General features: G+C 45.3%; 1 protein-coding gene across 1 annotated transcript in view; it reads left to right on the forward strand.

Annotated features, from left to right (window-relative positions):
- Positions 1-1171: 1171 nt before the first annotated feature.
- The window catches only part of LOC308531821 (NACHT, LRR and PYD domains-containing protein 1-like), a gene marked incomplete at both ends in the record, with an annotated part of 90933 nt that continues 69358 nt past the window's right edge, over positions 1172-22746 (forward strand). Inside the window, 2 exons of the mRNA XM_081108928.1 lie at positions 1172-1484; positions 7896-8252. Of these exons, the coding sequence (XP_080965054.1) occupies positions 1172-1484; positions 7896-8252 (670 nt within the window). The remainder of the gene's footprint in view (positions 1485-7895; positions 8253-22746) is intronic.

Genomic DNA, 22746 nt, shown 5'->3' on the forward strand with positions numbered 1-22746 from the left:
TTAATTCTGTTCTATTCCAAGTGTGGCAGGATAGTAAGAGGCTAGGGAAATTCCTCCACAAGTGGAATAAGGGAAAATAGAACAAAACAATTAAACAAGGCCAATTTGAGCTTCACACCCAGCTAATGAATCATAAGATTTCATCTTCTCTAAACAAGTATCTTCTCTAACTCCAGAAGAAATGGTTTACACACTCCAGACCTTCTCAGGATAGAACAGCCTCAGTCCTGGTCCCTCTTCAATGATGTTCTTGATGACATCCTTTAAAAATTAAACAAACCAGAAAAAAAACTCTGACTCCTGTCTTTGGTTGCTGGAGCCATTTGGGGGCTCAGCCCATCTGGTATCCAGATGACCTAATCCTAAAGGCCAGGCGTCAAGACCAGAACCAGCTGGCCCCGCCCCCCAGGGAGCGGATAGGGCGCCCCTAGGCAATGCGATAGGGTGCCAGTGTGATGGGGAAAAGTCCAAGAAATGGAGGGGAAGGGCTTAAGGGTCTGCGGGGTGGGGTGGTCGGCCCGAGTAGGTTTGGAGTGTGCTGGGGAAGGAAGAGGAAGATCTGATTGGAAACGGCTCAGCACAGTACCTTTCTCCTTGCGAACCAGGACGGCGCCAGCTGTGGCCTGAATGGGCGGTTGTTTCATGAGTTCGCTTGGGACCGACATGCTCATGGCAGCGGAAGTGCTCCCGAAACTTCACTGATTCCAAATAGTGAACAGCTATCAACCTCAAAGAACAGAAAAATCCTCTCCAACTAGAGGCCCTGGACTTGCAACTCCACTGAAAGAAGCACCATTTGAGGAGCTAGAGAAACCGGAAGTGTGCGACCAGAGGATTGTGGGATTGCGGAGGCCGCCTGGGTGCCTGCGGCTACGTGAGCCTGTTATTGCGCATGTACATAGTCAGCCCTATCGTCCTCAGTCTCGCAGTGTTTGGACGTGACTTCTGGTCAGAAATTGTTTGTTACCTTGGTTTGAAGCGGAGGACCAGAGCCGGGAGTTAGACCAGCTCTACGGGGAGTACACACGCACCTCCCAGGAGCTGCAGGTGAAGCGCACGCAATAGAAGCCTTCAATGGAACCATCAAGATCTTCGAAGAGCAGGGCAGACTCAAGAGAAGTGCAGCCAGGAGTATCTGGAGGGCTTCCTGCGTGAGGAGAATGAAAAAGAGATGCAGAGGACCCTGCTGAACTCAGAACAGCTCAAGTCTCGCATCACTGAGATCCAGGAGAGCCACCCGAAGCTGGAACAGGAGCTGCGGACACAGGCCTCGGACAACCGGGAGATCGATAAGCACTTGAACAAACTGAAGCCGGATCTCATGCAGCTGTGCAAGATCCGAGACCAGTACCTGGTATGGCTCCCCCAGAAAGGCGCCCGGCAGAAGAAAATCAAGGAGTATTTAGGAATCAAAACTGAGACTGAAGATCGGTATGCACTGGTGGAGGATGAGGATGACCTCCCCACCATGAGGAACGAAGCTGGTGTGTGGGCAAGATCAACCCCACGCAGGCTGAGGAAATGCTGAAGGGCAGGCGGGATGGTACCTTCCTCATCCATGAGAGCAGCCAGCGGGGCTGCTATGCCTGCTCTGTGGTGGTGGACGGTGATACCAAGCCCTGTGTCATCTACCGCTCGGCCACTGGCTTGGGTTTTGCGGATACCTACACTACAACCTGTACAAGTCTCTGAAGGAGCTGGTGCTGCATTACCAGCACACCTCCCTCATGCAACATAATGATGCACTTACTGGCACACTGGCACATCCGGAGCAAGTCCCAGCCCCTCCCCCCCCCGCCCCCCGCCCCCCCCCCCCAGACCACTGGCTCATACAGAGCAGGACTCCATCTTTCTGTCTGTCTCTCTTCTTTGTGAATCTTTCTTTCTCTGTCTCAATCTCTCTCTTGCTTTCTCTGAGTCTCTGATGACCCTTCATCCCACACCAGCCAATCTTCCTGTCACTCCTTCTATCCCCATCTCTGTCCTCGCTGTCTCTCTTAGTCTCTGTACCTCTAAATCTCTGTTAGAGGAGCATACCTCCTCCACCCCATGCCCCCTTTCCCCATGGGCACTGCCTTCCCCTGGCTCTGGCTGCCCCCACCAGTTCCTACAGTTCCCCAAGCTCCCCATGCCTGTACCTGCCATGTTTACAAAGGCCCCTCGGGTGCTCAGCCTCAGCCTGGTGCTCTGATTTTTAAGCCATAGACCTGGGGTCAGGGCAGGAAGAAGGCAGTAAGGAACTCCCTGGGCCACTTCTAAGAACCTCAGCTGTGGCATGCTGGGGTGTGGGCGGGACAGCTCCACAGACCCAACTTCCCCTCCTGAGGTGAAACCTGCACCGGTAATCCCCACATGGATCTGGTGCCCAGAAGCCTTCCTTCCCCCAAAAGCAAAATTATTAAAAAATAACCTCAAGAGCTCAGCCCTCTCTGACCCCAGGCTTCCCAGGAACCGAGGCTGCTGCAGGTACCGCTGGGCCAGCCGAGATGCACCGCTGCCCCCAGCATCTCCACTCGATGCAGTTTCAAGGTTTCACCTTGATCATGTTGAGTTCTGATTTTGTTTCTTTGACTGTAAACCCATTTTCTCCTCTTTTGGGACAAGAACCCTGGTTTTCTATGCTCCATGGACCCCCCTCCTGCCTGCCCAGCTAGGCTGGCAGATGGGTTTTGTATGATATGTTGATACTTATGTGGATATAAAACATTAAACTCAAAAAAAGAAAAAGAAAAAAGAAAATGGGATAGTGGCGAATAAGAAACTAGAGACAGTGAAGGGCAGTTTGTCCAGACTGTTGAGAGCTAAGAATTAGAGTTTAATTGGGATAGAAATCCTGCTGATAGCACCTGATCCCTGAAATCTGAGCACTCTACTTTTAGGTTTTCCAGTTCAAGTTTTTGGATACTGCCTATTAAAACATTCCTGGTTGGAAAGTGTTTATATAGAAGCCCATAAGTATTAAGTATTTGCTGTCTTTACCATTCTTAGCTCTCTGTAAGGAATATGGAATAATGTTAAATGCCTCATGTTCTCAAGAAGCTTGACTTTTAAAATAAAAAATACAGAAGAAATATAAATATTAAAAATTTTAAAAAAAGAAGCTTGAGTTTTAGGGGCGATCAGGCAGGCAGGCAGAGCAATTAGGAGCCAGCGGTCCTGGATTGCGAGATGGATATCCTGATCTGTGAGATCAGGCCTAATCTGGAAGTCCAACATCCCCCAAAAGGTCCCGGATTGCAAGAGGGTACAAGCTGGAGTGAGGGACACACACTCCCGTGCACAAATTTCCTGCACCAGGCCTCTAGTAAATTTATAATCCCTTACCACTTTGGCCTCATGCGTCTCTCCTTTGGTGACCCTAACAATTAGTGCTGAAACCCGAGGGAGTTCCCCAGGAATGGGGAGCCATCGCCCTGACTTTGATCACCCTGAGTTTGCTACTCAGAGAGCAGTGGCAGTGGCAGCTCTACCTGGGATTGCCTCTGAATCCTACTCAAGTGACTCGATAGCAGCCTCGATTAGGCATCCCTCCCTTATGAGCCCTCCTGAACCAGGCAAGGACGACACACGATCAGGAATCTCACCTCCATTGATGACCCTCCATCCCACACCAGCCGATCTTCTCTAGGTCAGACCTCAGCTAGTCCAGCAAGGCTGCTGCCATCTGGATCCGGTTTGGAGCTCCCAGACCTCCTGGGACTGGCCACAGAAGACTAAAGCTGCCCAGGCTCTGACAAGGCCCCACAGACTTATATCACCAGGACAAAGCCTCGGTTAATGATTGGGGTGGCAGATAACATCTAGGCCTCAATTGTATTTCAGCTCCAGGCCCAGAATAGCAGCAAAACCAAACAAGTGACACTGTAGCAGCCTCAGAACCAGCTTTTACCAAATCACTCAAGAGGACCGCTTTTGAGCCTTCACCAACCGGTCCCCTAGGGAAATCATACTGCCACAACCCCTCGCTTCAAACAGGAGTTATCTATACTATGTTCCAGCTGACTACAATCAAAGTCCAACCCCTGTGATCTCGATGCCCCCTCTCAGCAGGAAGTAACTATGGAAGATATGACCTCGTCCCTGTTCCATAAAACAAAAAGGCTGGAATGTTAAATCTGATCAAATATATTAATCAATTTCCCCTCCCCTGGGAACTGACCTTTAGGCCACTTCACAATGGACATTCCACTTGCTTAAGCCACATTTCACTTGCTAAAACCATTATCTCTTCCCTCTGGAGTTTCCCAGAATCCCAACGTGTCCAGAGAATTCTTCACCCAGAAACAGCCTGCCATTGTCCTTTAAAAACCTCTGACTCCCATCTTTGGGTGCTGGCACCATTTTGGGGATCAGCCCATCTGGTATTCAGGTGACCTAACACATTTATAATCCCTTACCAAAAAAAAAAGAAAGAAAAGAAACCAGAAAATAACCCCTGACCCTTCTTATCTATGTTTTAATGAATCAACACATTGAAGGACACACCTGAAAAGTTAATGAATATTCTGTAAAAACCCTCCCCTTTGACCTCCCCTAGGATTCTGTCCCGCCAAAGAAACATAAGAAGCCTCAAGACAAAGAACCCATGGTGCGCTCTTGCTAGAACATGCCTGCACCTTCCATCTCTGCTCTTTTTCTCTAAGGGTCCTCATGAGACTTGCAATCAGGAGAGCAGTGGGCAGTGGCAGCTCGTCCCAGGCTTATCCCCTGAACATGTCGCCAGGGCTCCCATTTCTCTGACTTTCTTCTGTTGCTTCTTCTATCTTAAGCACTTTCTTCATTTCATTGTCCCCAGCTTTTATAAACATACTCTACCTAGGGCATGCTGTTGCTAGAGCACGCCCACAGCTCATATATCTGCTCTCTGTCTCCTAAATACTAAGGCACCTCACAAGATCTGCAACCAGGAAAGCAGTGGGCAGCAGCAGTTCATCTCGGGCTTACTTCCTGAACCCGACTCCAAGGCCCCCTTTTTCTCTGACTTTCCAGTGAGCTCACTTCTGTCACTGTGACTTTTATGTCTCAGTGAGCCAAAGCAGCCTCACCTAGGCTCTCTTTTGTTTCTTCTTCTGATAAGGGCAGAAATAAAATATTGGGGACCAACTATAATTGTAAGAAATATTAATCATGCTCTGTTAACTGTGATTGTTTTATTTGGATTAAAGAAGGCACATTCTAACCTGACTGACAATTGCCTGTGGGACCTGGGAATTCACCTGGCAATTCAGCCCATTCTCCTCATCAGGGAGCTGCTTATTCTTATGGAAAGCAGAAACCAAAGCCAGAAACCAGAGCTGCCAGCCCTTTGAGGACCCCCAGCCTTTGCATATCACTAGCCCTTTGAAGACCCCACCCCTTTTGCATATCTGTAAACTGCCCATTTGCCCTTTTTGCCTACTCCCCCATGTAATGTTTGTCCTTCTACCTAATATAAGCAGCAGGCTTATAGTGGAGTGGAGAGCAGATTTTTGTGGATGACCTGCTACTCTCTCATGCTGCTGGCAGTATTGGAATAAATGATCAGATATGGTTCAACCCGGTCTCTGCTTAATTGGCTCAAGTAGTTACAGGCAGCATGGACCCATTGATTGTCTGGTTACACTTCTACATTTAGCCCTTCCTTTGTTTCACTGTTCCCACTTTTAATAAACATACTCTCAAAATCATCTGGACTCATATTGTGAAATCTTTCCTACGTGAAATCAAGAACCCACACACTACCTGCAGGCACCAATAACATAATGAATGCATGCAATTGTTTTCCCTCTACTTCAGACTGGTTTTTCTGCTTTTCTACTGTGAGTGTGATTTACCTATGCTTTTTCTAGGAGGTTCTAGATTGGAATTAAGATAAGCTTTCCATTCATTCTGTTTAATTTTAGAGCCAGTTTTTCCTAATTTTGCATGCAAAATTTGACTTAGGCATCAAAAGAGCTACATTTTCGTGTGTAAAGTTGATCACTTCTAATTACATTTTTCCCATTTCTATAAATACTTGCAAATAAAGGCTTCCTGTTTATTGTATATCTGCAGAAGTATTAAGGAGGGCTGAGGTTGGGAGTTAAAAAACAGCCATTCATTTTTCTCTATGTGTCCTGCCTTAGCCTGGGTTCTCTCAACCCTTAACCTTTAGCTCTACCACAAGGATTTTTTAAAAACAGATCAAAGAAAGTGAGCCTCTTACCTTAAAATAGGGGTCGGGGGTGGGGAGTGGGTAGGTCCAGAATTCCAAAGGAGCTCACCCAATGCAAAATGAGGAGCATGTAGCACCCAGAGGGCCCCAGCTAATACCTAGCATGGGTCTGAGTCTGAGAGGTGGCTGTGGGTGGGCTCCTCTGGAATCCTGCCACTCTATACCATGATAAGACAATCCTAGTCAGAGCAAGTGAGCCAGCTGGGCTCCGTAACCTCAGGAAACAAGGTCCCATCTGGGGCACCAGATGTTATTGGACAGGGGACCTGGCCCTGAGCAGGCTGGCATAAGGACGGCCAGTATGTATGTTCTTGACAACACAAGACCAAGTGACTATGCGGGTGTGTTTATTATAGCTGGGGACAGTAAAACAAGGAAGGGCTTAGCACAGAAGAGGCCACAGGGAGAACCAGGCTGGGCTGCTTTGGTTTTCTAAAAGTGTTTTTGGAAAGAAATGAGCCAAGGCAGGGCTGCTTAAGCTCACTGGGAAGTCTGACAAAAGGAGACAGGTTCAGGGGGTTAGCCTGGGATGACCTGCTGCTGTCCATGGCTCCCCTGGTTGCAAGTCTTGTGGGGTCCCTTAGACTTTAGGAGGTGTGTGCCTGTGGGGGAAGAAGAGAGAGAAGGGAGAGACATGGGTGTGTTCCCCAGAGGGAGAGCACATGCTGGGTCCTTTGTTTTGAGAGTGTTTTTTCTCTCTTGCAGGTGGGACTCCTCGAGGAGGGTTTTAGCAGAGTATTTATCAGTTTTATAGGTGGGCTCTTTCAGGGTCCTGGTCTCTACTGATTGGCCAGTGCCAGGGCAGGGGGTCATTGCAGCTGGTCCTGGTGTCACCCACCTAGTTTGCTATTTTGGGGGGCCTGGAGCTGAAATACAACTGAGAACTAGGTGTTATCTCTAGGGAGGTGATCTTCTGTGTCTGCTGTAAGTTGCTCTGCCAGTTTGTTCAGATATCTGCTCAGTTTCCCTATTCCACCTGTCTGGGCTTACTGACCTGTCTCATGCACTAGCACATGCCCTACCAGAACTCATGCCCATGGCCTGCCTGTAGATGTGGCCAGTAGATGTCTGGCTCTAAGTAGTACAAGCTCTGCAGGCCTGCCCTGGCCCCACCCCTCCCCTGGCTACACCCTCTGTTCCCGCTCTGGCTGGGTGTGGCCATTCTTCCCCTTTGGTTGCCTAGGGCCAGGAGAATTCTGAAGAGACCTGGGTGGAGCAGCTCCAAGCTCCACCCTGGGAACTAAAAACCCACCCTGTACTTTGCCTCTCCCCTCACCCCATCTTCTGTCAGCATTAAAGCTCAAGGTGGCTCCAGAGCTCCAGGTCTCACAGGAGGGAGGACTGAAGAGCACAGAACAGTGAGTGTCCTGAAGAGCCCATCCTCCCATTCCCACCACTTCACTCTTCTCACTGCCCCCACTCCATCATCTCAGTAACCTGACTTTTGCAAATCTCTCTCTGCCTTCTCTGGGCTCCTCATTTTATCGCTTTTCCTGCCTCTTCCCTTCACCTCCCTTCTCCCAACATCATCTATTGGAAGAAACCAAGAGGATTTCAAAAATGGGTTCATAGTGCTGAAGAGCAATTTGCCAGGGAAGCAGTAATGACCCCAGTGGGAGTCTGGTATTGGGATATGGTAGGGGACAAAAATGACTGCTATTCTCTACCTGCCTAATGCCCTCCCCACCCACCTCCTCCCCAGTGAACATCCCTGAGGCCCTCGGAGCTGGGACTGAGATAACAAGTGCAGCAAACATGGCCAGTGCAGCAGACACGCCCATTGCAGCAGAGATGGCCCATGGAGTCCAGCAGTGGCTGGCCCAGATGTTAGAGGGTATGAGCAAGGAGCAGCTGAGGGAGTTCCTGCTGCGGATGCCTGATAAGGATCTCTGCCAGCGCTCTCCTGGGGCGACCCCAGCACAACCAGAGGAGGTGGCCTCATGCCTGGTCGCTCAATACGGGGAGCAACAAGCCTGGGACCTGGCCCTGCAGTCCTGGGAGCAGATGGGCCTGAGCGAGCTGTGTGCTCGAGCCCAGAAAGAGCCAGCTATGAAGTCAGGTGAGTAGACAACATACCCTCTGCCTGCTGTTGATCTCCTTTCCACCCACAACCCACTGAACCCCATCAGACCTTCTTCTGGGGACTGCCCGGTCAAAGGGGGGGTCCAGGCTCAAACTAGACTTCAGCTAAAAGGCTTGTGGAGAAGAGTTCCTAGTGCATTCCCAGCAACCCATGGGTCCTCACAGCACCTGGGAGGGAGCACACAGAAGGCCAGAGAAACTAGGGCACTCCAAGGGCCAGAGAAACTCTCAGAAAGCACTAGCAGAAAGAGAGTGGGTTTCACACCCACCTCCCAAGAGGCCACTTGCCTGATCTTGTGCTATAAGCACAGAAGGGAGTTGGCAAGAAGCAGGTTCTACTCCTGGCATGGCCACATTGGGCAAGTCGCCTCACTGCTCTCTGCATCTTCTCTCCATCTGTAAAATGAGAGGGTAGGAGCCTGCCCCCTGGACTGTAGGAGGGTAAAGAGGTAATCCATGTTAGACACCTACCACAGAGTCCACTTCCTAGTAAGTGCTCAATGAACTGTTCTGTTGTTATTGTTGCTGCCCCTGCGGATGTTATTACTACTGACAGCTGTGGGGGCAGAGGCTCTCAGCCTCATGTGAGGAGACTTGAGGCACAGAGAGGAGCCATGACATATATGGTGAGGCAGAGGCAGAACCAAACCAGGGCAGAGATACAAAGTTCCTAGAGATAGATCGGGACATTTGCCCAGCAGTGTCAGGGCACCATTCTCCAATGAGAGGGTGAGGCAGGCTGCAGTGGGTTCACTGGTTTCTCCTGACCTCTCCTAGTTAAGACCGGTCTCTTGCTTTCTGGTGCTGTTGACTATGACGGTGAGAACAGCATCAGGTATTAGACCAGTGGGGTCAGACCAGACCTCTTTTCAGAAACCTTGGTACTTGAGTTCTGACTAGGGAAGAATTCAGAGCCAAAACTCAAACTATAAGAGAACTTTTACTCAGAAAATCACAGAGGCATCAGAAATAGATAGTAGAAGAAAAGGATTCAGAAAACAAGTTCCAGAAGCAAAGGAAGGGCCCTTGGAGGTTGGGAGTGAGGAAGGTAAAGGTAATGATGATGGGGGGAGGGGAGGGGTGTGGAAAGGCATGGGCATGCTCCCAAGAGGGAGAGCACACTGGGTTCTTCATTCTAAAAACTTTTAGGAGTGGAGATCTTAGGGGAGATCCCAGAGGAGAATCTCAATAGAATATTTATCAGCTTTCCAAGTGGGTCCTTTGTGGTCTCCACTGATTGGTTGGTGCCAGGGCAAAGGGTCATTAGTCAATGCAGATGGTTTTGCTGCCTTTCTGGGCCTGGAGCTGAAATGCAACTGACGCCCAGATGTTATTTCTTGGGAGGAAAGATCAGGGGGTCTGAACAGCATGGCCAGAGGTCTGAAAGGTCAGGGGGTCCACACCCCATGACAGTGATATGCTAGGGGAAAGAAGATTACCCTGGGGGTGAGGTCCTTGTTTTCCAAGTTTTTCCCATTGCTGGGCCACCCTGGTGACCTTCTGTACCTGGCCTATGGTCCTTGCTCTGCTCATGCCAGCACAGTTCTTCTCCATTGAAGACCCCCAGATTCAATGCCAGCTCCTGCCCATCCTACTAGCAAGCATCAACCTCCTTCCTACAGTGCAACTGCCCCCATTCCTCTACTCCCCAATTCCACCCAAGCAAAACTCCACCAAGCTGCTAAAATTCTTTGACCCTGAGTCCTGGATCCTCCAAGACATAGAGAATATTTGAGACACTTGCCTGACATATGGACAGAGCTGGAAATGTGAGGCTTGCTGAGCTGTCCTGAGGCCCCAAGTGGGGCTGCAAGGCAGCAAGTGAGTTCCCAGCCAGGTGAGCCTAGACCTGGATAAAGACCTGGGCCAATAAAACACCATAAGAAGGATGGAGAAGCCAGGGCGGGGGGTGGGTCAGTAGGCCTAGAAATCATCTTTCAGGAACATTCCAGTGTTGAGGTTACACCCCCTCTGATTTGATAGATGGGTAAACTGAGACCCAGGCAGGCCAGGCAGTGAATCTTACCCAAGCAGGTGCCATGTGTGACATGGTCCTTGGCCAGGCACAGCTTGGGTCATAATAACTCTGAAGTTCCCTGGGGTCTGGGTGGTCCTTCCAAGGAGGACTCTGTTCTCCAGGTGAACCCCAAGAGGAGGGTAGGCCTATTCCTCAGCTCAAGCCAGTCCCCTCTCCTGACTTCTCTGATTTCAGCCTCCACATATGGAGTCACCTGGGCTGGAAATCTCAGCTACACCCTTGCCTCTTTCTCTTTTCATCCAAGCACCCAAATCCACGCTCACACAGCACTTGGAAACAGCCAGGGCTGGAACCCAGACCCAGTGATCTCTCCCTCCACCCTGCTGCTGCTGTGTGAGGACCCCACCCCCAGTTTCCATGTCCCCTTTTCTCCTCCCTTCCCTCTGTGCCACTCTCCCTCCTCCTGCCCCAGGCCCTGTCAGTGATGGTCAGAAGCTCAAGCTTCATTGTCTGACATAATAGCTAATCCAGCTTTCTTTGGTTTCCATTTGCATTGAATATTTTCCATCCTTTTCCCTTAGCCTAAGTGTGTTTTTAAAGCCAAAGAGAGTCTCTTGTAGGCAGGATATAGCCAGATCTTGGATTTTATTGTGCTTTGTTTTTTTTCCATTCAGCCACTCTGTCTTGTGATTAGAGAAGGTAATGCTTTTTATTCAAAATAATTATTGATAGGGAAGGAAGTATCCATTGTTTTTGTATCTGTTATGTACTTCTTTTATTCTTTCTTCCTCTCTTGCTGTGTGTGATTTGATGAGTTTCTATAGGGGTATGCTATGATTCCTTTCTCTCTTGTTTGTGTATCTGCTAGAGGTTTGTCTTTGCGTGTGCCATGAGATGTACATTAACTATCTTATAATTATTACAGTCTATTTCGAACTCATAACAATTTCAATCACATGTAAAAATTCTACCCTTTTACTCCCCCATTGTTGTCATAATTTACATCTTCTATATTGTGTATCCATTACCAAATTATTTTATTCTACATGAGTTATGTTTGTGTGCGCACGCGTGTGTGTGTTTGCATGAGTTCTTTTTAATACTTTTGCTCTTGTTTCCTCTTGGAGTTTCATTCAATAAATTTATTATTTCAATGTAATAAAAATGTTGTGACAGAAAATAACATACATAACTAATAAATTTGTTAAACTCCTCCCTTTAGGCACAGAGTATTCAGTAATGGCTCAGTCATTGCTGTCCCATCATTGAGTCAGAGTTTACCAAAGATAATCACACATAGTCTTATAATATTTTTTATTACAATAACCAGAGACTGCATGAAGGTTTAGGAGGTGTCAAGACCCCTTCTTCAACTATAGGAATGTGTTATCTCAAGACTGTATATTTAAATAAAGAAGTTCAAATGTAAAGAGAAAGAAATACAATTTCTTTATAAATATTCTATGTCTACTATTACCAATCACATATTCTTTTGTAAACATTGAAACACCTGTAAAGAAAATTTATACATACATCTATACTAATAATAAAGGAAAAAGCAAACTGTCCAGGACGCCCTCACGCATAATGACCAGACCGAACAGCAGGCTGCATGGGGCAACCATGCTGGCATGGGGGTTAGTGAGGAATGACCAAATGACTGAACAGCAGGCTGCATGGGGCTACCAGGCTGGCAGGGGGTGGGCAGTGAGGGGCGACCTAAAGACCAAACAGCAGACTGCATGCAGCGACCAGGCTGGCAGGGGGGATAGTGAGGGGTGACCAGGCCAGCAGAGGGGGGCAGTTGGGGACGACCAGGCCAGCAGGGGGTCAATAAGGGGTGACCAGGCCAGTGGAGGGGCAGTTAGGGGCGACCAGGCTAGCAGCAGAGGGGGTTTGGGGTGATCAGGCAGGTGGGGAGGCAGTTAGGGGCGATCAGGCGGGCACACAGATGAGCAGTTAGGAGCCTGTGGTCCCAGATTGTGAGAGGATACAGGCTGAGCTGAGGGGGACCTACCCCCCCCCCACCCCCCAGCACAAATTTCATGTACCGGGCCTCTAATATCTATCTATCTATATATATATATATATATATATATATATATATATATATACACACACACATACACACAAACATATAAAGGGTGTCCCAAAATTCATGCAAGATTTGAATTTTGTGTTAGCATTAACAACAACAACAAAAAAATAAAAGCCTAATTTTACTTGGTTTATTGAATCAGATTCTAATATCTGTTGCCCTTTGATTTCAAGCCCTTCAAATTTTTTTAAATTTTGTTTTATTGCTTAAAGTGTTACAAAGAGTATTACATATGTCTCCATTTTTGTTTTCCCCCTTGACATTCTGCCGGCCTCCCCTATCCCCCAGTGTCTTGTGTCCATTGGTTATGCTTATATGCATGCATACAAGTCCTTTGGTTGGTCTCTTACCCGCCCCCACCCCCCAACCCTCCCAGCCTTCCTGCTGTAGTTTGACAGTTTATTCGAAGCTGCTCTGCCTCTGTATCTATTTTTGTTCATCAGTTTATAATGGTCTTTATTATCCATAAATGAGTGAGGTCATGTGGTATTTTTCTTTCATTGACTGGCTTATTTCACTTAGCATAATGCTCTCCAGTTCCACCCATGCTGTTGCAAATGGTAAGAATTCCTTCTTTTTTACAGCAGCATAGTATTCCATCCTGTAGATGTACCACAGTTTTCTAATCGATTCATCTGCTGATGGGCACTTAGGCTGTTTCCAGATCTTCACAATGGTAAACTCTTTTCTTTTTTTCTCTCTCTTTTTTTTTATTGCTTAAAGTATTACAAAGGGTATTACATATGTGTCCTTTTTTTTCCCCACCCTTGACAATCCCCTGGCCTCCCCTATCCCCCAGTGTCTTATGTCCATTGGTTATGCTTATATGCATGCATACAAGCCCTTCACTTGATCTCTTACCCCCCCTCCCTCCTGCCCCCCAACCCTCCCCGGCCTTCCCGCTGCAGTTTGACAATATGTTTGAGACAGCTCTGCCTCTGTATCTATTACTGTTCAAAAGTTTATAATGGTCTCTATTATCAATGAATGAGTGAGATCATGTGCTATTTTTCCTTCATTGACTGGCTTATTTCACTTAACATAATGCTCTCCAGTTCCATCCATGCCGTTGCAAATGGTAAGAGTTCCTTCTTTTTTACAGCAGCATAGTATTCCATCGTGTAGATGTACCACCATTTTCTAATCCATTCATCTACTGATGGGCACTTAGGCTGTTTCCAGATCTTAGCTATGGTGAATTGTGCTGCTATGAACATGTGTGCATATATCCTTTCTGATTGGTGTTTCTGGTTTCTTGGGATATATTCCTAGAAGTGGGATCACAGGTCAAATGGGAGTTCCATTTTCAGTTTTTTGAGAAAACTCCATAGTGTCTTCCATAGTGGCTGCACCAGTCTGCATTCCCACCAGCAGTGCACGAGTGTTCCCTTTTCTCCACATCCTCTCCAGCACTTGTCGTTTGTTGATTTGTTGATGATAGCCAGTCTGACAGGTGTGAGATGGTACCTCATTGTTGTTTTGATTTGCATCTCTCGGATGATTAGTGACTTTGAGCATGTTTTCATATGTCTCTTGGCTTTCTGAATGTCCTCTTTTGAAAAGTGTCTATTTAAGTCCTTTGCCCATTTTTTGATTGGATTGTCTATCTTCCTTTTGTTAAGTTGTATGAGTTCCCTATAAATGTTGGAGATTAAACCCTTATCAGTGATAACATTAGCAAATATGTTCTCCCATGCAGTGGGTTTTCTTGTTGTTTTGTTGATGGTTTCTTTTGCTGTGCAGAAGTTTTTTATTTTGATGTAGTCCCATTTGTTTATTTTCTCTTTAGTTTCCAATGCCCTAGGAGCTGTATCAGTGAAGAAATTGCTTCAGCATATGTCTGAGATTTTGTTCCCTTTGGATTCCTCTAGTATTTTTATGGTTTCTCGTCGTACATTTAAGTCCTTTATCCATTTTGAGTTTATTTTTGTGTATGATGTAAGTTGGTGGTCTAGTTGCATTTTTTTGCATGTGTCTGACCCATTTTCCCAGCACCATTTATTGAAGAAGCTGTCTTGACTCCATTGCATGTTCTTGCCTCCTTTGTCAAATATTAATTGAGCATATTGGTTCGGGTCAATTTCTGAGTTCTCTATTCTATTCCATTGATCTATATGTCTGTTCTTGTGCCAGTACCAGGCAGTTTTGAGAATAATGGCTTTGTAATACAGCTTGATATCTGGTATTGAGATCCCACCTACTTTGTTCTTCTTTCTCAGGATCGCTGCAGCTACTCGGGGTCTTTTATTATTCCAGATGAATTTTTGGAGAGTTTGTTCTAGGTCTGTGAAATATGCCATTGGTATTTTAATGGGTATTGCATTGAATTTATAGATTGCTTTGGGTAGTATGGGCATTTTAATGATGTTGATTCTACCAATCCATGAACATGGTATGTTCTTCCATCTGTTTATGTCTTCCTCTATCTCTTTTTTCAACGTCCTATAGTTTTCTGAATAGAGGTTTTTTACCTCTTTAGTTAAGTTTATTCCTAGGTAACTTAATTTTTTTGGTGAAATGGTAAATGTGAGTACATTTAACACTCTCTTTCTGTAAGTTCATTATTTGTGTATATAAATGCCATAGATTTCTTGGAGTTAATTTTGTATCCTGCTACATTTCCGAATTCATTTATTAAGTCTAATAGTTTTTTGATGGAGTCTTTAGGGTGTTTTATGTACAATATCATGTCATCCGCGAATAAGGACAGTTTTACTTCTTCATTTCCAATTTGGATGCCTTTTATTTCTTCTTGTCTAATCACAGTGGCTAATACCTCCAGTACTATGTTGAACAGGAGTTGTGAGAGTGGGCATCCCTGTCTTCTCCCTGTTCTTAGGGGAAATGGTTTTAGTTTTTGCCCATTGAGTATGATGTTGGCTGTGGGCCTGTCATATATGGCTTTTATTATGTTGAGGTTTGATCTTTTTATTCCAACTTTGCTGAGAGTTTTTATCAAAAATAGGTGTTGGATTTTGTCAAATGCTTTTTTCTGCATCAATTGATATGACAATGTGGTTTTTATCTATCAATTTATTTATGTGATGTATTACGTTTACTGATTTGGGGATATTGTACCATCCTTGCATCCCTTGGATAAATCCTACTTGGTCATGGTGTATGATCTTTCTGATGTACTGCTGGATCCAATTTGCTAGGATTTTGTTGAGTATTTTGGCATTTATGTTCATGAGGGATATTGGCCTGTAATTCTCTTTCATTGTGTTGTCTTTATCTGGTTTGGGTATTGGGGTGATGCTGGCTTCATAGGATGAGCTTGGAAGTTTTCCTTCCTCTTGAATTTTTTAGAATAGTCTGAGGAGAATAGGTTTTAGTTCTTCCTTGAATGTTTGGTAAAACTCCCCTGTGAAGCCGTCTGGCCCTGGGCTTTTGTTTGCTGGAAGCTTTTTGATTACTGCTTCAATTTCTTCCATAGTTATTGGCCTATTGAGATTTGTAGATTCTTCCTGATTGAGTTTTGGAAAGTTGTCTTTTTCTAGGAATATGTCCTTTTCCTCCAGGTTGTCTAGTTTGTTGGAGTAGAGTTGTTCATAGTATTTTCTAACAATCCTTTGTATTTCTGTGGGGTCTGTTGTTATTTCTGCTCTTTCATATCTGATTTTGTTTATTTGGGTCCTCTCTCTTTGATTCTAGAGGTTCATCAATCTTGTTTATCCTACCAAAGAAACAGCTCTTGGTTTTGTTGATCTTTTGTATTGTTTTTCTTTTTTGTTCTCTATGTCGTTTATCTCCGCTCTGATCTTTATTATTTCCTTCCTTCTGCTTACTCTAGGCTTTTCTTGTTGCTCTCTTTCTAACTCTTTGGGTTGTAGGGTTAGGTAATTTATTATCATTGTTTCTTGTTTTTTGCAGTTGGCTTGTAGAGCTATGAACTTCCCCCTCAAGACTGCTTTCGCTGTGTCCCATAGGTTTTGGATTGTTGTGTTTTCATTGTCATTTGTTGCCATGATGTTTTTATTTCTTCTTTGATCTCTCTGGTGACCCAGTCATTGTTTAATAGCGTGCTATTTAGTCTCCGTGTGTTTGATTTGTTTGGATTGTTTTTATTGTAGTTGATTTCTAGTTTTATGCCATTGTGATCTGAGAAGATGCTTGATATGATTTCTATCTTCTTGAATTTGAAGAGACTTTGCCTGTGACCCAATATATGGTCTCTCTTTGAAAATGACCCATGTGCACTTAAGAAGAATGTATATTCTGTGGCTTTGGGGTGAAATGTTCTGAAAATGTCTATTAATTCCATCTGATCTAATGTGTCATTTAGGATTGATGTTTCTTTGCAGATTTTTTTGTTTAGAGGATTTGTCCAATGGTGATAGTGGGATATTAAAGTCCCCTCCTATGACTGTATTGCTGTCAATATCTCCCTTGATCTCCTCCAGAAGTTTTTATTTTTTATGTATTTGTGTGCTCCTATATTGGGTGTGTATATGTTTACCATAGTTATTTCTTCATGTTGGATTGCTCCCTTTAGTATTATGAAGTGGCCTTCCTTATCTTTTATGTCCTTCACTTTGAGATCTAATTTGTCAGATATAAGTATTGTTACCCCAGCTTTTTTTTCTTTTCTATTCACCTGAAGAACCTTTTCCAACCTTTCACCATCAGTCTGTGTGTGTCTTTTTTTCTGAGGTGGGTTTCCTGTAGGCAGCAGATATATGGGTCATGTTTTCTTATCCACTCAGTTACCCTATGTTTTTTGATTGGGGCATTTAATCCATTTACATTTAAAGTAATTATTGATAGATACTTGTTGGTCGCCATTTTTATTCTTTATCCCTGTGTTCCTTCTTCGTTTCCTATTTTTTCTTTTTACAGTAGACCCTTTAGCATTTCTTGCATTGCTGGTTTGGTGGTAATAAATTCCCATAGTCCTTTTTTGTCTGTGAAGCTCCTGATTTCACCCTCCATTTTGATTGATAGTCTTGCTGGGTACAGTATTCTTGGATTCAGACCCTTCCTTTGCAGGACTTTGTATATTTTATACCATTCCCTTCTTGCCTGATGTGTTTCTGTTGAGAAATCAGTCACTAGTCTGATCGGGGATCCTTTTAGGTAATTTTCTGTCTCTCTCTGGCTGCTTTTAAGATTCTTGCTTTGTCTTTGGTGTTTGCCAATTTAATTATAATGTGCCTTTGTGTCGGTCTTTTGGGGTTCATTTTGTTTGGGACTCTGTGAGCTTCTTGGATTTGTGTGAGTTTTTTCTTCCCTATATCAGGGAAGTTTCTGTCATTATTTCTTCAAAAGGTTTTCTATTCCTTGCTCAGTTTCCTCTCCTTCTGGCACCCCTATTATGTGGATGTTGTTTCATTTCGTGTTGTCCCAAAGTTCTCTTAGGCTCTCCTGCTTTTTAATTCTTTTTTCTAGAAGGTGCTCTGCTTGGGTATTTTTTCCCAACTTGTCTTCTAGCTCACTGATGCGGTCCTCTGCTTCTTCTACTCTACTGTTGATGCTTTCTATTGAGTTCTTTATAGCAGTGATGTCATTTTTCATTTCTTCTTGGTTCTTACACATATTGTTGAATTTGTCTTCCATTGTTTTCATCCACCTTATGACCATTTCTCTGAATTCTTTCTCTGACAGGTTGCTTGCCTCCATTGCCTCCATTTGTTTACTTCCTTTTCTGGTGATGCCTGTTTTTCTTTCATATGCAGGCTGTTTCTTTGTCTCCCCATGATCTCTCTTATCCTGGTGTTTGGTTATGTAGGTCTCTCTCTGCTTTCTGTGAGGAGGAGCAGGGCTCGTCTGAGTCCAAGTATTTGCGCTGCTTGAGATCCGGTGTTCCTAGGTTTGTAGCTGGACCCTGGGTGCCATGGTTGCAGGGTTTCTGGATGTATATGCTTCCGATATCAGCCACTGAAGATGGCACAATCTCCACAGCTGAGCCAGCTGCTCTGGGAGAGATTTCAATAGCAGTGGAGGCTGCCCCATTAGGGGAGCCCGATCTGGCAGTCTCCAACTTTCCCCTGAAGTATAGCTATCACTCACCCACAAATTTACACTCTCGGTATGGCCACACATTCTCCTTTCGTTCTCTCACTCTCACACTATCTTGCAGTCTGCCTTCCCTTCGGCAGCCATCTTCTCTCCCTCTCAACCCCTTCAATTTGATAAGCATTACCAAGTACCACTTATGTCCTAGGCGCAGGGACAATGAAGACCATGGCTTTGCATATGTGCCACCAAAACCGTGGAGGCCATTTACCCGATGTGCTATTCCATACATAACCCTATACTGTATACTTTAAGAATCAATAAAAAATTTACAATTTTTACTTATAAACCTGTGTTTTCTATCAAAATTACTTCTTGCGTGAATTTTGGGACACCCTTTATATGGTGTGTGGGTGTATGTTACCCTTCCCCAAGATCAGGTGTTTTCCTTAATCATTTGTATTAGTGTCCACAAATGAGCACAGATATATATTACTTTGAGAATTACATAGATAATTGTGAAATTTAAACAAACTGGGGTGTGGGGGGACAAGAGGAAAAAGCATAGGCAGACAGTGTATTTGGGGGTAAAGTACCAAAACATCTGTCTTTCCAAGTCAGCTGTCCATCTTCCAGGTTGAACTTCAAGGAAATTCTTTCTTTATTGCAAGCACAACCCCAAAGGCATTGAACAACTTCCTCACTATTGTCTCACTGTTGGCTCCCGTATTGCTACCAGCAAACTTGTTCACTCCCTAGACAGTCACAGAGCCAAGTATGGGCAAAGGACCCCAACAAAGGCTGCTGGGACCAGAGACCTTCAACTTGGAGGGCACCTAGGTCACTTCACCAAGGGCAGCTTCAATGCATCCCCACTGGGCCCACTGTCTTTACTGAGGGGTGCTGACAACATAACAGTTTGAACAGTCTATGGCTGTTTCTAATTGAGAATAATAAACTGGACAAACTTGCCCTCTTTCATCTTTTGTTCTCTAAAACAGGCTACAGTGGGGAGGGGTGATATTGAACCCTAGAATGAAGACCTGGGATGCCACAGGAGAGGCAGCTGGAAACAAAGGTCCTGGATAGAAACATCAACCAGGCAAAGGAAGTCAGTAGGGGAAGAGCCACTGAACAGATGGGACCACAGGGAAGCCAGTGACCCACCATGTCTTTTTGGAGCCACCCGCTCAGCTCTGGGGTTGTAAGTGTGGCACGAAGGCCTGGAGGTGGCAGGGCTCTGGGAGGACATCACTGAAGCACTCTGATGAGGTACAGCTTCTCCCCATGCTTGCTGGTGAGGATGGGGGCCTTTCTGTAGTGTTCCACCACCTGTCCCTGGTGGGAAACCTCCTCTGGCTGATGCAGTAGATACTGTATTTTTCCATGTATAAGATGTTATTTTTTTTTTCTAAAATCATTAGACTGGACCTAGCCAGTTTGGCTCAGTGGATAAAGTGTTGGCCTGCAGCTGAAGGGTCCCGGGTTCTATTCCAGTCAAGGGCACATGCGTGGGTTGTGGGTTCAATCCCCAGTGTGGGGTGTGCAGAAGGCAGCCAATCAATGATTCTCTTTCATCATTGGTGTTTCTATCTCTCTCTCCCACTCCCTTCCTCTCTGAAATCAACAAAAATATGTAAAAATTATTTTTAAAATAAAATAAGATTGTTAGACTGAAAATCGATGGGCATCTTATACACAGAAGTCAGCCGAGGAGGGAGCTGCGTGGGTGCATAGCTGCCCATACCTTGTAAAACAGGCTTCCTCCAATCACGAGCCTTATTGTTACTGACGTCAGCTGATGCCATAATTGGAGGTGGAGGTGGAGATTACAGATGCCATAGGGACTGGAGCGTTCTGAGCCCATAAAGATGTCAAAAAATAAAAGGATAAATATTGGTAAGTGATTGTCTTACTCCACAAAATTCAAACTGAATGTAATCAGCTGTGCAAAAGAGCATGGAAGTAGAGCTACAGAGAGACAATTTGGACCTACTCTCACTTAGTGTATGATCAGACAGTGGACAAAACAGGAAGAACAACTCCTTAAGATGCCAAAAAAGAAGAAGGCCTTAAGAGGAAAAGCAGCAGGGAAACCAAGATGGCGGCATAGGTAAACACTGGAAATTGCTGCCTCACACAACCACTTCAAAAATACAACTAAAAGATAAAACAGACATCATTCAGAACCACAGGAGGACTGGCTGAGTGGAAATTCTACAACTAGAAAGAAAGAGAAAAGCATACTGAGACTCAGAGGAGGTGCGGTGTGGAAGTAAAGTGCAGAGGTACAGAGGTGCACACGGAAAGGGCTGGCGGCTGAGGACACAGTTGTCTTTTTCAATTGGGAGCGAGTCTTAAGCTCCTGACTCCTCTGAACTCCAGTTCTGGGCAAGTCTCTGGGGACCCAGACTCATACAGGGAGAGGCTAGACCAGCCATGGGCAAACTACGGCCTGCAGGCCGGATCCCGCCTGTTCGGCTGTTCTATCCGGCCTGGGGAGCCGAAAGAGCAGAGGGTTCTCTTGCTCTCCCCTCCGGCTCCTTCACCAGCAGCAGTGTTAACATGGCAACATTGGGAAACACGGCCGCAGCTCCTTCATCTGAGTCCAGTTTAAGAACCCATTGTAGCCCTCGAGTCAAAAAGTTTGCCCACTCCTGGGCTAGACTGTCTGGCTTCGGTTGGACCTCGAGGGCAGCTTTCTCTCAGAGGTGCTTGCAGCGATTACCCGAACACTGAGAAGTGGGGCCTCTTAGGGCAGGACTGAGGAGCAGCCATAGCTGCTTGCTCCGCCCTGTTGATCCCCTGGGACCCTGCCCCACCCAAGCTGTGCGCAGGCTTTTGCATATGAAAGGCCTGGCCCTTTGCAATCTGAAAATTACCTAACCAACTGCAGCTGGCCGAAGGCCCCACAGCAGCTTGCATTCCTTCACAGCTGAGCTCCTGCTGAGTAGCTTCAGGCAGAGGCCAAATTAGCACTCCTTAGAGATCCAAGAGCCAGTGTACCCAGTGGTCAGAGTGGGACCATCCAGATTACAACCCCTCAGATCCATAAGGGACACTCTCAGGGGGCAGACTCAGTGAGCACCAAAGCCCCGCTGAAGCAAGTCTTGCCCCAGAAGGGTGTCTCCAGCACAGAAGTTCTCCCACTATAGACACAGCTGATTCTCACAGCCAATTGGCCTGGAGGTCAATTCCTCCCAGTGGTACCTACAACAATCAAGGCTTAACTACAACAAGACTGCACAAAGACCACAAGGAGATGCACCAAGAGTGTCCTCCTCAGGTAATTGGGGAGGCGGAGCTACCAGGCCCTATAGGACACCTAGCACAGAAAGCCCCTTTATCAACAGGGAAGCATAAAAAATGCGGAGACAAAGAAACAGGTCAAAAATGACAGAAATGGAGGAAATCAAACTACTGGATACAGTGGGGCCTTGACTTATGAGTGTCCCGACTAACGAGTTTTTTGAGATACCAGCTGTCTCTCTGCCAAATTTTTGCATTGAGTTGATAGATTAATTTGAGTTAACGAGCTCCTTAACGAGCTTGGTCTCAGAATGAATTAAACTCATAAGTCAAGGCCCCACTGTATAGAGTTCAAAACCACACTTTTAAGGTTTTTCAAGAATTTTCTAGAAACCGCGGAAAAACTTAGTGAGACACTCAAAAAATCTAGTGAGACTGCCAATAAATTTAATGAGATCCTCAATAAGTCTAGTGAGACCCTCGAGGTTGTGAAAAAGGACCAACTAGAAATTAAGCATACACTGACTGAAATAAAGAACATTATACAGATTTCCAACAGCAGACTAGAGGATCACAAGAATCAAGTCAAAGATCTGAAATACGAAGAAGCAAAAACACCCAACCAGAAAAGCAAAAGGAAAAAAGAATCCAAAAATATGAAGATAGTGTAAGAAGTCTCTGGGACAACTTCAAGTGTACCAACATCCAAATTATAGGGGTGCCAGAAGAAGAGAGAGAGCAAGATATTGAAAACCTATTTGAAGAAATAATGACAGAAAACTTCCCCTACCTGGTGAAAGAAATAGACTTACAAGTCCAGGAAGTGCAGAGAACCCCAAACAAAAGGAATCCAAAGAGGACCACACCAAGACAAATCATAATTAAAATGCCAAGAGCAAAAGACAAAGAGAGAATCTTAAAAGCAGCAAGAGAAAAAATGTCAGTTACCTACAAGGGAGTATCCATACAACTGTCAGCTGATTTCTCAACAGAAACTTTGCAGGCCAGAAGGGAGTGGTAAGAAATATTCAAAGTGATGAATAGCAAGAACCTACAACCAAGATTACTTTATCCAGCAAAGCTCTCATTCAGAATTGAAGGTCAGATAAAGAGCTTCACAGATAAGAAAAAGCTAAAGGAGTTCATCACCACCAAATCAGTATTAAATGAAATGCTGAAAGGTGTCCTTTA

This window comes from Myotis nattereri (assembly GCF_964212035.1).
Source record: "Myotis nattereri genome assembly, chromosome: 16".
NCBI classification, from domain to species: Eukaryota; Metazoa; Chordata; class Mammalia; order Chiroptera; family Vespertilionidae; genus Myotis; species Myotis nattereri.